This window comes from Elephas maximus, chromosome 14, assembly GCF_024166365.1.
Source record: "Elephas maximus indicus isolate mEleMax1 chromosome 14, mEleMax1 primary haplotype, whole genome shotgun sequence".
In the NCBI taxonomy this organism is placed as follows: Eukaryota; Metazoa; Chordata; class Mammalia; order Proboscidea; family Elephantidae; genus Elephas; species Elephas maximus.
In genome coordinates, this window is record NC_064832.1 from 90,165,803 (window position 1) to 90,182,525 (window position 16,723).

General features: G+C 41.8%; 1 protein-coding gene across 7 annotated transcripts in view; it reads right to left on the reverse strand.

Annotated features, from left to right (window-relative positions):
* DZIP1 (DAZ interacting zinc finger protein 1) overlaps positions 1 to 16,723 on the reverse strand; it is a 78,403-nt gene that overhangs the window by 54,515 nt on the left and 7,165 nt on the right. For all 7 annotated transcript variants that reach the window (XR_007513192.1, XM_049853437.1, XM_049853435.1 and 4 more), the window contains 2 exons: positions 4,561 to 4,645; positions 1,505 to 1,629 (listed from right to left, as the gene is read on the reverse strand). Coding sequence is in view for 6 of the 7 variants with exons in the window: in XM_049853437.1 (XP_049709394.1) it covers positions 1,505 to 1,629; positions 4,561 to 4,645 (210 nt within the window). In the remaining variant the exon portion in view is untranslated. The remainder of the gene's footprint in view (positions 1 to 1,504; positions 1,630 to 4,560; positions 4,646 to 16,723) is intronic.

A 16,723-nucleotide genomic window follows, 5' to 3' on the forward strand; every position in this document is an offset into this window, starting at 1 on the left:
GCTAACACATGGGAGCCACTCAGAGCAGTGCCAGGCACACAGTAGGGCTCCAGGAGCATGAGCTGAGATCACTCAGTCAGGTCACACTTAACTTCCAGTGTAATGAAACATCCTAACAGAATGGGGTTGGGGGGTGACTGCTAATGGGTTCAGGGTTTCTTTTGGGGGTGATAAAACTCTTCTGGAATTAGATAGTGGTGATGGTTGCACACCTTGTGAATATACTAAAAATCACTGAATTGTGCACTTTAAAAAGGTAGATTTTATGGTATATGAATTACTTCAATAATAATAATAAAAGCACAGGGAGAGTGCTGACACATTACAGGGATTGCAACCAATGTCACAAAACAATCTGTATACACATTTTTGAATGAGAAACTAATTTGCACTGTAAACTTTCACTTAAAATACAATTTAAAAAATGCATGTATTATTTGGAGAACATAAAAAAAATGGAAAGCTACTTCAGTGATGAGGTATCTCAAGACCAGGAAAGGAATTCCGTTAAGATGTAAAGAAGCTGACTTATAAACGTGAAGAATATCAAAGTGACAAAGGAGCAGAGAAATGGACATCTGGAGTGGCTGGCCGGGGCTGGAAATGAAGAACAAATTTGACATTATCCCTGTCAGCAGGGCATTTCAGGTTCAAGTTTTCTGATAGGAGCATATCCTTTTGCATCACTGACGGAAACTGCACTATTACGTTTTAAACCTTCAAAAATAGAGTGGAACTGCATTTCCTGCTATGTGCTTGGCTCGTTAAGACACTAAAGAGTCGACTGGCAGGACGGTCACATTTGGTCAAGCTCCACAAACCCCAGAGTGTCCGCTGTCTATTAGAGTCCATGCCACAATTTAACCACAATGCAGTAGGTCCTCAGGAGTCACGAATCCTGTAATTTGCAAGTTTGCCTACTTGCTAAAATGTATTTGTAACCCCAAAATCGATACTTGCAGTGCTTTGGCAGACGTTAGCAGTGAGAACGTTGAGTTGCCTGATGCACGGACTTTTTCATATTCACTAACAGTGTTTTCAGGGATTTTATACAGCATGTTGATATTTGGGAGCCCTGGTGCCGTAGTGGTTAAGAGCTATGGCTGCTAAACAGAAAGTGGGCAGCTTGAATCCCCCAGGTGCTCTTGGAAACTCTGTGGGGCAGTTCTCTGTCCTATAGGGTCACTAGGAGTAGGAATCGACTCAACGGCAGTAAGTTTGGGTATTTTTTTGGTTGTTGTTGTTGGGTGCCATCAAGCCGATTTTTGACTCAAAACGACCCCATGTGACAGAGGAGAGCTGCCGTATATGGTTTTCTAGCCAGTAACCTTTACAGGAGCAGACTGCCAGGTCTTTCTCCCCCAGAGCTACTGAGTGGGTTTGAAATACCAATCTTTTGGTTGGCAGCCGAGCTCTTAAGCATTTGCACCACTCAGGCTCCTTTTACACAACACAACTACCGTGAATAGAGAGAATAAACCTGACGGAGAATTCAGCTCTGTACCTTAGTGAGTCTAACCGCGTGGGCGTGCTGGGCGGCCTCCAGCTGGGACTTGGTGAGCTGCAGCTGCTCCTTCAACATGTCGATCTCACCCTGGAGCTTATCGGTTTGAGCCTTTTTCTTATACTCTGTTGCAACAGAAATATCTCGTTACAACACCATTTATTATGAAACACTATCTGAAAACTTAATGGGGTCTAGTCCTATTGATAAGAGAAAGGAAACTGCTCTGACTTGGGCTATTAGTCACTTTTTTTTCATGCCACACGAGCCGATTTTTACTCTGTAATGTTTATTTGGGGCCCTGCCTATCATTGGGCCCTGGATTATTTCTAGCGGATTCTTTCAGCCACTGTGTTGAGGCCAGACTATCCCTACAGAGTCAGTGTGATAGAGCCCTGTTCTGGGCACCATAATGGTGACGACGAATAATCATGGCACTCTGGCCTCTTCTTAGAGATGGCTGCCTCAATCAGAGAAGAGAAGCAATGCCTTCCACCACACGTACCGCCATATTGAAATCTCTGTGGTCAGTATCCTTCTGGTTCCCACCGAGCTGTGCTGAGAGCCCTGTCAGTGAACACTGCTATTACAAGTAAAGGCCTAGCATTCAAAATGCTAAGTCGGGCCACAATCTGTCAACTGGGGCACAACCAAGGTTCTGAGAAGTTGTAAAAGGAAGCAACAAGTGAAGAGAAAAATACTTATGTACATGTACTTACATGCAGATGTACACATGACTGAATGGATATACATGTGTCTGTGAGTGCAGACATGAGAGGTATGGAAACCAAAGTAGAAAGTCAGAATCTCAAAGATGACCTGAAGAAATAATACTCATTTCAGAGACTGAAATATTCTCTGAAACGAGTATGAGATAGAACAAGATACTGAAACAGAAGAGAAAGAAGGTCAGTTTCACACTGAAGAATGTTAGGTTAATTAAAATATTTCATCTTTCTAAGTATCCAGTATATTCCTAAATTGTGTCAGTGGTCCATGGCTTAAAAGCAGAATTTTAGACGGTTTATACAGAGCTTTTCTAAATAAGTCTATTTACCTGAAATAGAAATGGAAACAGACTGGCCCAAAACAGAGGGGAAGGCAGGCATTGGGAAACAAGCAAGAAGTACACACGTCTAGAGACTTAACAATCAAGATCATAATTAGAACTTCTGTGGATTACTAGGCAATCTGAAGAAAGCGTTGATCTGCTCACAGAAATACAAACCTTGATTTTGAAAACATTTCAGTAGTAGGAAATCTGGTTCCCTAGCAAGCCACAGAAACCCCTTCCTCTCTCGCTTCTTCAATTTCCCCTTCTGTCTTCTAGTTAATTCCCATCAGTACATCAATGTGTCTTTAATATCTCCCACATAAAACAAAGCAAACAATGTCACTTGGTCCCATATCTCCCTCAGATAGTGCCTTGTGTCTCTGCTGCCCTTCCCAACCAAAGTTACAGAAATAAATGTCTGTGTTTGATACGACCACTTTCTCACTAGATTTTCAGTTCATTCTAATTGGGCTTTTGTCCCCATTAACCCACGGAAGCTGCTAGAGTTAGGGCCACCAACAACTATCTTGACAAACCCAAAGGTCAACTGCTGGTCTTCATCTTATTCTGTGCCTCAGGAACATCTGACATACAACTGACCACTGCCTCACTCTCGAAACACGGTTTTTTCCCTTGGTTTCCATGTCAACACACTGTGGGTTTCCCTAGCGAATGGCTATTTCTCACTCTTCTGTACCGCTCTGCTCCCGGTGAGCTCCAAGTGTTGAAAGAGCCTCGGGGCTGGCCCTCAGCCATGTTCCCTTTGCTGTCTAGGTGATTTTACCCACCTCAGCTTTACTCCAACAACTCTAAATGTGGATGTCCACCCTGGCCTTCCACCTCGAGCTCTAGGCCTTCAAACCTCCACTTGCATATCTACTATATGTTTGACTCAAATTGACACCTGGCCTGAACGAACTCTGGATTCTGCTTCTCCCTCAACCTTCTCAAGCTGCTTCCCACCCTATCTCAGTAAATATTATCTCCATTCTCCCAAATGTGTAGGACAAAAACCGAGGCTCATTGCTTCGTCACTTCCTCCCATGCTGAGTCAACATCTCTGTCAGCTCTGTGTCTGTAATATATTCTCCACACCGCCACTCCTCTCCTTCTTCCCTGGTTCCCCCTGGCCCAGGCTGCCATCTTCTCTTGCCTGGACGACTGTGAAAGGCCTCCTCACTCTCCCATCTGCTTCTACTGTGGCCCCTACCGTCTACTCTCCACTCCAGTGGCTTCCCATTACACTTACAAAAGCATCTACATTCCTGCCCAGGGCCTATAAGGCCCCATGTGATCTGGCTCCTATCTCTCCAACCTCACCACACACAGCTACCTGGTTCACTCTGTTCCACCAACCTTCCTCTTCCTCAACCTCACATACTCAACAAGTATGCCCCCCCCCCCCCGCCCCAGTCCTTACAATTAGTGTCCCCCTTGGCTGGGATATTCTTTCCCACATTTTCACAAGTCTGGAACTGCCTGAAGCCCTGGTGGCACAGTGGTTAAGAGCTCAGCTGCTAACCAAAAGGTCGGCAGTTGGAATCCACCAGCCCTTCCTTGGAAACCCTATGGGGAGTTCTACTCATACAGTTGAAATTGACTCTTCAGCAACAGGTTTGGGACCACCTAATCACTCAGGTCTCTAATCAAATATCATGTTCTCAGAGAGGCCTTGGCTGACCACCTGGAGTCCCTCTCCATCCCATTCCCCTCCTTCACTGCATTGGCCACAAGTTGGGAAGAATTATTCATTTAATTGTTTAAGTGGGCCTCCTCCATCCTTCCCACTAGAATGTAAGGTTCCAGAGAACAGGGCTCAGTCAGTTGTTTGCTGCTGTGCCCCTTGCCCAAAGTACGGCTCCCCCATTTCGTTGATGAATGAACAAGCAGCATGCCACTCTCTTTAAGAAGGTCTGAGAAATGCACTGGACCGTGTTTCACTTTAAAAAGAAAAAGGTATCAGTGAAAAAGACACTTCTTTGAAATAGAGTTCATCACTTACCAAGGTGAGAATCTTCGGGATGGCGGCGCTGAATATGACTTTGTAGAAAAGCTTGGTTCATAAAAGCCTTGTCACAAAAATGGCACTGAAACGGGGAGAGCAACAAATCCAAGTGTCTGCGTTACACGTTCTTCCACCTAGTTCCAACTAAAATTCAGATACTGAATCACCGTCTCTGGGGGCTTCCCCCACCGAAAGATACCATATTAATAAGTGATAGCCTGACTTAAAAAAATGGATATAAATGCAGGGCATTCTTTCCAAATTCAATACAAGGTAATAAAAACTACCTTTTGACAGTAGCATGTCACTGTGCTTTCCGGAACCCCTGTTGCTGTTAGCCTGGTAGGCCCCACCCTGTCACCAACTTCCTTATAACACCACCCACAGTGAACCTTTTTTCTGCCCCTCCAGCATGCCAACTTCATTCCTACCATGGGGCATTTGCATTAGCTGTTCCCCTACCTGAATCTGACCCGATCTTCACCTGGCTGGCTCCTTCCTGACATTCAAGATGTCAGCTTGAATTCAGCAAGTATGTACTGAGCATCTTCCACTCTGAGGATGAGTGGCAGGTCCTCAATATGATCTTCCCTGATGGCCCTCCCACCACTGACTGTCACATCACAATGTTTTATTTTCAGCATTGCATTGTACATATCACCCATTAATGAGTTCATGTTTGTTTACTTCATTTGTTTATTATCTCCTCTGTAAATCCCTCCAGGTTCTAGAAAGTAAGCTTGCTGAGAGCAGAGACTCTGTCTTATTCACCACTTTATTCCCAGATGCTAGCATTAATAAATAACTGAATGCATGTCTGGAGCCCTGGTGGCACAATGGTTAAGCGCTTGGCTGCTAACAAAAAAGTCAGCGGTCTGAACCCACCCAGGGGCTCCATGGGAGAAAAGACCTGGTTGGTGATCTGCTCTTAGAAACATTAAAAAAAATTACAGCCTAGGAAACCCTATGGGGCAGCTCTGTTCTGTCACATGGGGTCACTGTGAGTCAGAATCAACTGGACAACACACAGGAACAAAATTAATTTACTGAGAAAAAAATTAATCGGTTCCACCAGTACCTATATTTTTCCATTTTAACAATGACTCAAATTTTAAGCAAAATTCAACTTATTTTATCTACACCCTCACCGCTGGGTTAGTCTGAAGTAAATCCTGGATATTATATATTTCGTTGTAAATATTTCAGGATGTATCTCAGAGATAAGGACTTTTTCTTTTAACACAACCGTAGTACCATTATTCCATCTTTTAAAACGTGAGAATCAATTTCTTAATCTCAACAAATACCTAGTTGTTGCTTATTTTCTTCCCCTTATATTGCCAACGTTGCCTTACAAATATGTTTGAATCAGCATCCAGAAAAAGCCCATATCCGACAACCGGCTGCTGTTATGTCTTAACTCTCTTTTAGTCTATAGGCTCCCCGTCTCTTTTTCTCCTTGCAATCCTTTTGTTAAAGGAACCAAACGTTAGTCCAGCAGTCTCTCTCAGTTTGGATATTCCTGTTTGCATTCCTGTTGTGTCCTGTATAACATGTTTTTCTAGTCACTGTACTACCTTACTCATTTTTTTCTCTTTTTTAAGTAATTTCTTGTTGTTGTTGAGAATATACACAGCAGAACATACACCAATTCAACAATTTCTACATGCACCATTCAGTGGCACAGATTACACACTTCAAGTTGTGCAACCATTCTCACCCTGCTTTTCTAAATTTGTTCCTCCTCCATTAACATAAACTTTCTGCCCTCTAAGTTTCCTATCTAATCCCTCATGTTGCTGTTGTCAATTTGATCCCATATAGACAGCTCTTAAAAGAGCACAACACTCAAGACGGGCATTCTTTACTAGTTAAGCTATACTATTGTTTGGTTTTAAGAAGACTTCAGTGAATATTTTGGTTTAAGATTTAAAGATTATCTCTGGGCAATAGTTTCAGGGGTTCATCTAGCCCCCATGATTCCAGAAATTCTGGAGTTCGTGAAAATTTTAAACTCTGTTCTGCATTTTCCCCCTCTTGATCACAATTCTTCTAAAGTATCTTTGATCAAAATGTTCAGGAATGGCAGATGGGCACCATCTAGTTCTTCTGGTCTCATGGCAAAGCAGGCAGTTGTTCATGAAGGCAATCAGCCACACATTCCATATCCTTCTCCTAGTCCTGACTCCCTTCCTCTGTTGCTCCAGGCAGATAGAGACCAACTGTCATGACTTGGATGGACACTTGCAAGCTTTTAAGGCCCCAGGCACTATGCAACAAACTAGGAGGCAGAATAGAAGCAATAAACACGGTATTAGACCAATTAACTGGGTTGTCCCATAAAACTATCACTCTAGACCTCCAAACCAAGACACCAAATCCCATGAGGTGTTTAGTTGTACATAAGCAGCATTAGCAGCTGCTCTTTTTGTTGCTACTGCTGTCACTGTATCACATAACTTTTGTCAATTCAACTTTTACAAGTGTACAACTTACTGACAGCAATTACAATAACTGGCTGTGCCACCCTACCCTCATCAATGTGATTTTTCTATCACCTAAACCAAAACTCAGTGCTCCATAAGCAATAAACCAAAACCAAACCCGCTGCCGTCTATTCCAACCCACAGCAACCCTATAGGACAGAGCAGAATTGCCCCATAAGGTTTCCAAGGAAGACCTGGTGGTTTTGAACTACCAACCTTTTGGTTAGCAGCCTAACTCTTAACCACTATGCCACCAGGGTTTCCCCATAAGCAATAAGACCCCCTCGCCCCCTCCCTCCTGCCCCTGGTAACCACTAATAAACTTTGGTCTCTATATATTTGTCTGTTGTTTTTATGTGAGGTCATATAATATTCATCCTTTTGAGATTGGCTTATTTCACTCAGTATAATGTCTTCAAGCTCCATCCAAGTTGTAGCATGTATCAAGATTTCATTTCTCTTACCGGCTGAGTAGTATTCCATTGTCTGTATGTACCATGTTTTGTTTATTCATTCATCTGTTGATGGGCTTTTGGGCTGTTTCTACCTTTTGGCTACTGTGAATAGTGCTGCAAAAACATTAGTGTATGTATGCCTGTTTGCGTAACTGCATTCAAGCCCCTTGGGTATATTACTAGGAGTGGAATTGCTGAGTCATAGGGTAGTTCTATTTTTAGTTTTTTGAGAAACTGCCACACTGTTTTCCATAACAGCTGAACCATTTGGCATTCCCACCAGCAATAGGTAAGGGTTCCAATTTCCTCATATTCTCGCCAACATTTGTTATGCTCTGTTTTGTTGTCTTTCATCTTAGCCATCCTAGAGGGAATGAAATGGTATCTCATCGTGGTTTTGATTGGCATCTCTGTGACAGCTGATGATGTCGTGCATCTTCTTATGTGTTTGGTGGTCATCTCAATGTCCTCTTTGGTGAAATATCTATTCAAATCCTTTGCTCATTTTTTGGTTGGATTATTTGTCTTTTTGTTGTTAAGTTGTCAAAGTTTTATCTACACTTTGGTTATTAGCTTCTTATTGGATTCTTATTGGTTTCAAAGATATTCTCCCAGATAGTAGCTTGTCTTTTTGCATTTTTAAAATGAGGTCCCATTTATTTATTTTGTCTTTCGCTGTTCCGTACTGCCTGAATCTTAATCAGTCTAACTGCACCTAGACTTTAGGCTCTGGCTTCCCAGAAAACAACCAGTTTTGGCATATTTCTTAGCATTATATCTCAGAGAATCTTTAAAGTATATTTTCAGCTTTCTCTGCTCTTAACTGCTGTGTTCACTGTACAATGTGTATGGACGCTGGTGTAATGGTAGGGTGTAGGGCTCCACACAGCACAGGAGGAAGGAAAGGCTGAGGGAGTCATTCCCTCTTTCACCCATACTCCCTCCCGCTGCAGGACAGAGGGAACGCTAGTACACAGTGTTCACACACTGTCAGAAGGTACTCTAACAAGACTGTTCGCTCATACATGTGGCTCTCCCAGCCCCCCATTCCTTCAAGGCTACAGAAAACAGGGACACGGGCTACCCAAACTTCACACTGTAACTCAGGGTCCAGAAGTCACCTCCCATATAGAAAAGCAAACAGAATCTCTTGACAAGGCTGTCCAAGCATGAATGAGACGAAAGAAATGGCATGGTAAGATGAAAAGGATGGAACACACCATCCCATCAGGAGGTGGGGAGAAGAAGAAAGAAAGGGATAAGGAAAGAAACACGGCATGCGAAGATGAAGATTCCCATCTGAAGGAGGGAGAGGGGGACATAAACCAACAGTTCTCCAAAATCTCTTCATTCATGCCAAAAGAGCATAAGAAGAATATGTAACTCTACAGAAAGACAATGACTGAAGAAAAGGAAAAGAATAGGATAAGATGAAAAAAATACAAAAGCCATAACAAGAACGAAACCATCATCACAGAACAAATAAACAGGCAAGGAGGGGCAGTTTTGAAAACAGAATTACTAAAGGAAAGACTATGAAAGGAACAAAGACTAAAGCAATTAGAAAGAAACTGACAGAAATGATGGGCTGTTTGACAAATACAATCTAACATAAAGATACTTGGCTTCCCAGAAGAACAGAACACAAAAACAAAACAAGCTATATTCAAAGATGTAATACAAGAGAATTGTCCTGAAATGAAGCAAACACTAAATCTGCAGATTAAAAGAGCTTGCTGGGTTCCAGGAAAAAACCTGATTGAGAATGCTCAACACCAAGACATACCCTACTAAGATACCGGACTTCAAGTAGAAAGAATTCTTCAGCTATCCAGGCAGAGAAAGCGAATCACTTGCCAAACAACAACTAGGCTAGCCTCAAATTTCTCCACAGCAACATTTATTGCTAGGCAACAAAGGAACCATGTCTACAAAGTTCAGAGGAAAGGCATGACCTAAGAATATTCTACCCAGCCAAGATGTCTTTCAAACTTGAAAGGCTGAGGGAATTCAGTAATCACTGGCCCTTTGAGGGGGAATAACAACTGTGACAATCCTGTTAACCCTATTAATTAAAAGATGATTCAAAATAAAGAACTCAGGAATGGAGACACGGAGGCAAAAGTGCTTTTGCACACAAATACAGAATCAACAGAAAAGCAAATGAGAAATTAAGGTTAGATGAGAGAACGTGAATGCTGCAAACATGGTTAACTCTCCTAACTAGGAGGGCAGGGGAGTGGTGAGACGGCTTCAAGGGCTAAACGCTTGAATGCAGGGACCAACAAACATTTTCTGCAAAAGACCAGATAGTATGTCAGCTTTGCCTAACATAACATCTCTGTCTCAAGTACTCAACTCTGCCATTGCAGCATGAAAGTAGCCTTAGACAATCCTTAAATAAATAAGTGCGGCTGTGTTCCAGTAATACTTTATTAAAAAAAAAAAAATAAGTGCCAGGCCGAATTTGGTCGGTGGTTCATAGTTTTCTGACACCTTCTTTAAAGCAAGAATTCAGTGAGTATGGTCTGTACTTAAAACACACAAATAAAATTTTTAAAACACATGGGCACCAACCTACCATAATTTTTTTTTTTAAACATTTTGTGTTGTAGGTGAAAGTTGGCACAGCAAATTAGCTTGCCATTCAACAATTCATACAAATTGTTCTGTGACATTGGTTGCTATCCCTGAAATGTGTAAGCGCTCTCCCCATTTCCACCCTGCCTTCCCCGTTTCCACCCCTCTTTATCTTCTCATCTCTGCTTTTGGGCAAACATTGCACATTTGGTCTCATATGGTAGATTGTTCTAAGGAACGCATCTCTCACGAGGGTTACTGTTTATTTTATAAGCCAATCTATTATTTGGCTGAAAGGTGACCTCCAGGAATGGCTTCAATTCCAGGTTAAAAGGGTGTCTTAGGGAGATAGTCTCGGGGGTTCATTTAGTCTCTGTCAGTCCAGTAAGTCTGGTCTTTTTTATGAATTTAAGTTTTGTTCTACATTTTTCTCCCATTCTAGCCAGGACCTTCTATCATGTCCCTGGTCAGAGCAGTAGGTAGTGGTAGCTGGGCACCATCTAGTTCTTCTGGTCTCAGGCTAGAGGAGGCTGTGGTTCGTATGGGCCTATTAGTCCCGTGGACTAATTACTTCCTTGAATCTTTTGCCTCCTTCACTTTCCGTTGCTCTAGATGGGAAAAGATCAATAATTATACTTTACATAGCCACTCACAAGCTTTTAAGATCCCAGACGCTAGTCACCAAACTAGGATGTAGAACATTATGAACTATGGTATGTCCACTGACCGAGATGTCCCACAAGACTATGGCCCTTAGTCTTCAAGCCCAGTAACTCAGTCCCACGAGGTGTTTGGATATGTCTAAGAAGATCCCATAACTGTGCCCTGTTTGTACTCTATTATATATACAAATATACATGCCGCACATACAAATAAGTACACACAGATGCCCACAACCACACCTATACATCCACATGCAGGTCCCCCATATGCCCTCCCACACCTATATAGCATACACTTATCTGCCTGTGTAACCACCCACAGATTCTTGGTTGTTGTTACCGTTGGTGGAGAATTGTACATGGTACAGCATTTATTCTTGCGTACCTCTCAGTGTCTCCATTGACTTTGGTCAAGTTGTGCTGACTCCCCCCATATTGTGTACTGCCTTTCCCTTCACCAGAATTAACACGTGTCTACTATCTAACAAGTGAGTCTCCCTCCCGCTCCCATTCCTGGTAACCACGAAAGAATTTTGCTTTCTGTGTGTAAACCTATTCTTGACTTTTTATAACAGTGGTAGCATGTAATTATTTTGCGATTGATTTACTTCACTCAGCATAACGTCCTCCAGATTCATTCATGTTATAGGATGTTTCGTTGCATACTACTCTACCGTACTGTATAAACACAGTTTGCTCATCCATTCTTTTGTTCATGGACACATAAGTTGTTTCCATCTTTTTGCTATTGTGAAAAACGCTTCAATGAACATGGGTGTGCATACGTCTACGCCTGTCATTGTTCTTATTTCTCTAGGCTATATACCTAGGAGTGGGATCACTAGATCATATGGTATTATTTCTACTTTTAGCTTTTTGAGGAAGCCCCGTACCATTTTCCATAGTGGCTGTACCATTTTACAATCCCACCAGCAGTGATTAAGAGTTCCAGTCTTCCCACAACCTCGCCGGCACTTGTTTTCTTTTTTGATCAGTGCCATTTTTGCAGGGGCGCGATGGTATCTCACTGTAGTTTCGATTCGCATCTCTCTAATGGCTAATGAGCGCGAGAATCTCTTCTTATGTTTGTTAGCCACCTGAATGCCTTCTTCGGTGAAGTGTCTGTTCTGTTCCTCGTGATGTCTTAAATAATCCCTATTTCCCTTTTTAAACATTAAAGAAATCTTTTAGGAAATAAGACCTTTTAGTAAAGAAACATGTATTTTACCACATTTTCAGTTTTGTTTCAGTTTCTTATTTTCTACTAAGTTTAAGTGAAATTAAGCTTCCTAGTAAATACAAGCAAAATTAAGTAAAACAATTTTTAAAACATATTGTCCATGTTATGATTCCAGTTTTATTAAACTACTCTGCTCTATCCATCCATTCATCTTTTGACCTGCATGTATGCATTAAAAATTGTCTGGGCTGCCGTTCACATAAGACTAACAATAGTAGTATCTGAAGTGTCTGACTTAAAACTTCTTTTTAAATATCTTTTTATCGTTGCCTGTCTTTAGAATGAAAATTTTATCATTTTTCAAAAACCAATACAGTGTTTTTTTTTTATTTTTAAATTACAAACAGAAGGCCTGGAAACAAATATTCTATGTTAATTCAGGAAAAGGAGCCCTGGTTGGTGCAGCCGCCAAATGCTTGGCTGCACCAAAAGGTCAGCAGTTCGAACCCACTAGCTGCTCTGCAGCAGAAAGACGTGGCAGTCTGCTTCCATAAAGATTACGGCTTGGAAACCTTATGGGGCAGTTCTACTCTGTCCTGTAGGGTTGTTGTGAGTACAAATCGACTTGACAGCTATGGATTTGGGTTTTTTTTTTTTTTTTTTGGTTAATTAAGGATGCTGGGGATACAGGTGATTCTAATTTTCTTCTTTTTTCTTGGCTGTACTTTTTTTAATAATATCTAAAAATGGGAAAAAAATATTTATTTTAACTATCTGAGTAATACATAAGTGTGTATAGTCAGAAGCTCAGGGTAAGAGCTCAGGGGTTCCTATTCAAAAAAGAAAAGACAGACAATTCGATACATCAAAATATAAAACTTCTGTATGACAAGAAACACCAAAAACAAAACCTAAGCTACAGGGTGCAGGTGCCACAAAACTTGTAACCAACAAAAGATTAGAATCCTGAACATGAAAGAACTCCTACAAGCCAATCAAAAGACAGACCACCCTGCAGAATACAGGAAGCATCTGAAGGGTCAATTCTCAAACTGCACTCCAACTAACCTGTCAGTGCCTGCAAAGAGGCTCAGTCTCACAGGTAATCAGAGAAACACAAATTAAAACAACAATGATATCCATTCAAACAGCAAAAATGTAAATATGCTAAAACCAAGTGTTAGCAAGGATGTGAATAAAAGAGGATTTACACCCAGTGTAGGTGGGAGTACAACTATTCTGGAAAGCTGTTTGGCACTGCACCTAGTAAGTGCTACAACCAAACCATTCCTCTCCTATATTTATGTCTCCAAAACTCTTGCACATGTATGGGTATGGTCACTGCACATTGCTCATAACAGCAAAAATAAAGAATCCTTCAGCAGATTAAATTATTTATTAAGATGAGAAGAGAAACATAGTTAAGAAAATGGGCTCAGCTCAGAAGAACCAGACAGTGTCCAGATGCTACCACTGACAGATCTGACAGGGACCACAACAGAGGGTCCAGGACAGAGCAGGAGAAAATGTAGAACGAAATTTAAATTCACACAAAAAAAGACCAGACTTACTGGTCTGACAGAGACTGGACAGACTCCTGAGACCATGGCTCCCAGACACTCTGCTAAAAGAACTGAAGCCACTCTGGGAGTCCACTTTTCGGCCAAAGATTAGACAGGTCTGTAAAACAAACATGAGGGCCCTGGTGGCACAGTGATTAAGAGCCTGGCTGCTAACGAAAAGGTCGGCAATTCAAATCCACCAGCCTCTCCTTGGAAACCCTATGGGGCAGCTCTACTCGGTCCTATAGGGTTGCTATGAGTCAGCAACGGATTTTTTTATCTGTTTGTAAGACAAACAATAACACACAGGAGGAATGCGCTTCTGACTTCAAGTATACGAGACCAAATGGGCAACACCTACCCAAAAGCAAAGACGAAAAGGCAGGAAGGAACAGGAAAACTGGACAAATGGACACAGGGAACCCAGGAGTAAAGGGAAAGGGGGAGAATGCTACCAACGTCACAGAACAATTTGTCTATAAAGTTTTGAATGGGAAACTCATTTGCACAGTAAATTTTCACTTAAATCACAATAAAATAAAATAAAGAAAATGGGCTCAAATTTGGATTCCACAACTGTGACCTTGAATAATTTATGTAACCTCCCTGTGCCTCATTTTTCTCAAATATAAGTGAATCACAGAATCTATCTTAAAAGCTTATTTTGAGGATTATAACAGCCCATATACTTCAAGTACTGAGAACAATAAGAATGTTAGTTAATATTACGTACAACAGAATATTATATGGCATTATATCAACATACATATTTCAAAAATACACTGTTGGGTGAAAAAAAGGATATTGCAGAAGGGCACATAACCATGGTATCGTTCATGTAAAGTTTTCAAACTTAAAAAACAATTGTCTAGTAAACATATATATGTAATAACAATAAACATATAAAACTATACAGAGGAAGGATACCCACAAACTACAAAAGGGAGGTTTCCTCTGGCAATGGAAGGAAGGAAACGTTATTTCTTAAAATGTTTTAAATCTTAAATCTTCCCCCAAAATGCTGCTGCTATTGTTGTATGCCTTTGAAGCTAGCCTCCTAACAGTGGGAAAATAAACCTCCATTTGTTAAAGCCACCCACTTGTGGTATTTCTGTTACAGCAGCACTAGATGACTGAGACAATATAGAAAAAACCAATCCCATTGCCACCAAGTCGATTCCAACTCATAGCAACCCTACAGGACACAGAAGAACTTCCCCATAAAGTTTCCAATGAGCGCCTGGTGGATTTGAACTGACGGCCTTTTGGTTAGCAGTCATAGCTCTTAACCACTGCACCACCAGGGTTCCCTAGACAATATATATGCACTTTTTTATATGTTTACAACACATGGGTTGCCAGGAGTCAGAACCAACTTGACGGCAACTAACAACAACAACGTAATAGCACCATTTTTATTTTTAAAACCCTCCACATACAGGTGTTCAATATATAATCCTTTTATCTTTTAAATTTTTCATAATACTGTTGAGAAGAAAAAGACCCTACACATTGCTATTACACTTAGGCCACGGACACACAACAACAACATTAAGACGTGAAGAAGCAGATTCCTTTATTTTTATCTGGTATCTGTGACCCTCAGTGACATGGACTGACACAGGTGCTGCAACAATGAGCTCAAGCATAGCAACGATTGTGAGGATGGTGCAGGACCAGGCAGTGTTTTGTTCTGTTATACACAGTAGGGTCACTATGAGTCAGAACCCACTTGAAGGCACCCAACAACAACATCAGCTACCTGATCTTCTCACTTTTTAAAGCAAAGGGAAATGGAGCAAAGAAAAGCGGTATGAGAATGAGACCACTGACAAGATTTCTGAGAGGGAAAAGTCGTAAGACACAGTGGGGCCCAAGGGTCTAGTTTGGAACAAAGAGTCCAGAATTTGTGTTTTCCTGTCTAGGAAAAAAAAGAAAAATTAAGATGATGGCATGATATATGTCTTGGTCATCTACAGCTGCTGTAAAAGAATTACCACAAGGGGATGGCTTTAACAAAGAGAAATTTATTTCTTCAGAGTAAAACAGGCTCAAAGTCCAAATTTGGGGCATCGGCTCCAGGGGAAGGCTTTCTCTCTCTGTTGGCCTTCTCATCAATCTTCCCCCGGGGCTAGGAGCTTCTCTGTGCAGGGACACGTTCTACTCCCAGCACGGCTTTCTTGGTGGTTTGAGGTCCCGTGTCGTTCCCCCAACACCCCACCCCCCACCCCCCCCCTTCTTCTTTCTGCCAGCTTCTTTCATTTACATCCCAATAGATTGCCTCAACACACAATCCAATCCTATACATTGAGTCCTGCCTCCCGGACACAACTGCTGCCCATCCTCCCTCATTAACATCACAGAGGCAGGATTTACAACATATGGGAAAATCACACAACACCAGGAATCATGGCCCAGCCAAACTGATACTCACATTTTGGGGGGGACATAATTCAATCCATGGCAATATGACTGTCCACATTTAGTAATAAGTCAGTTTGTGTATCAATGTTATGCCATAGAACTTTTTCCCTCCAAAGCTAGCTATATGCTAAGCACTGTTCTAAACACTTTACATGAATTAACTCACTTGACACCCTATTCACAACTGCTATAATTTCATTCCCATTTGACAGATTAGAAACTGAGGCACAGGGGGGCTGAGTAACTTGCCAGTGTCTCACAGTTGAGAAAGAAGTGGGGATGCCATCTGAGCCCAGTTAGAGTCAGGAATCCTTTCTCACAACCATACCCTTCCTAGGCAGACGCATATGAGCCAACTGCGCTGCCCAGCCCAGCAGAGCGTTCACACACTTCTGGGTTCTTGTCAGTAACTACAGTTACATCAGAACAGACTCAGCCACAGTGCAGAATACTTCCCTGTTATGGATTGAATTGTGTCCCCCCAAAACATGTGTCAACTTGGCTAGGCCAGGATTCCCAGTATTGTATGGTAGTCCTCCATTTTCTGATCTGACCTGATTATCCTATGTGTTGTAAATCCTAACCTCCATAACGTTAACAAGGCAGGATTAGAGATAGTTAGGTTAATGCGGTAGGACTCAATCTCTACATGATTAGGTTGTATCTTGAGTCAGTCTCTTTGGAGATACAAAAGAGGCGAGCAGAGAGGAGGGGAAGCTCCTACCACCAAGAAGGAAGAGCCAGGAGCAGAACGCATCCTTTGGACCTGGAATCCCCGTGCTGAAAATCTCCTAGACCCAGGGGAGGATTT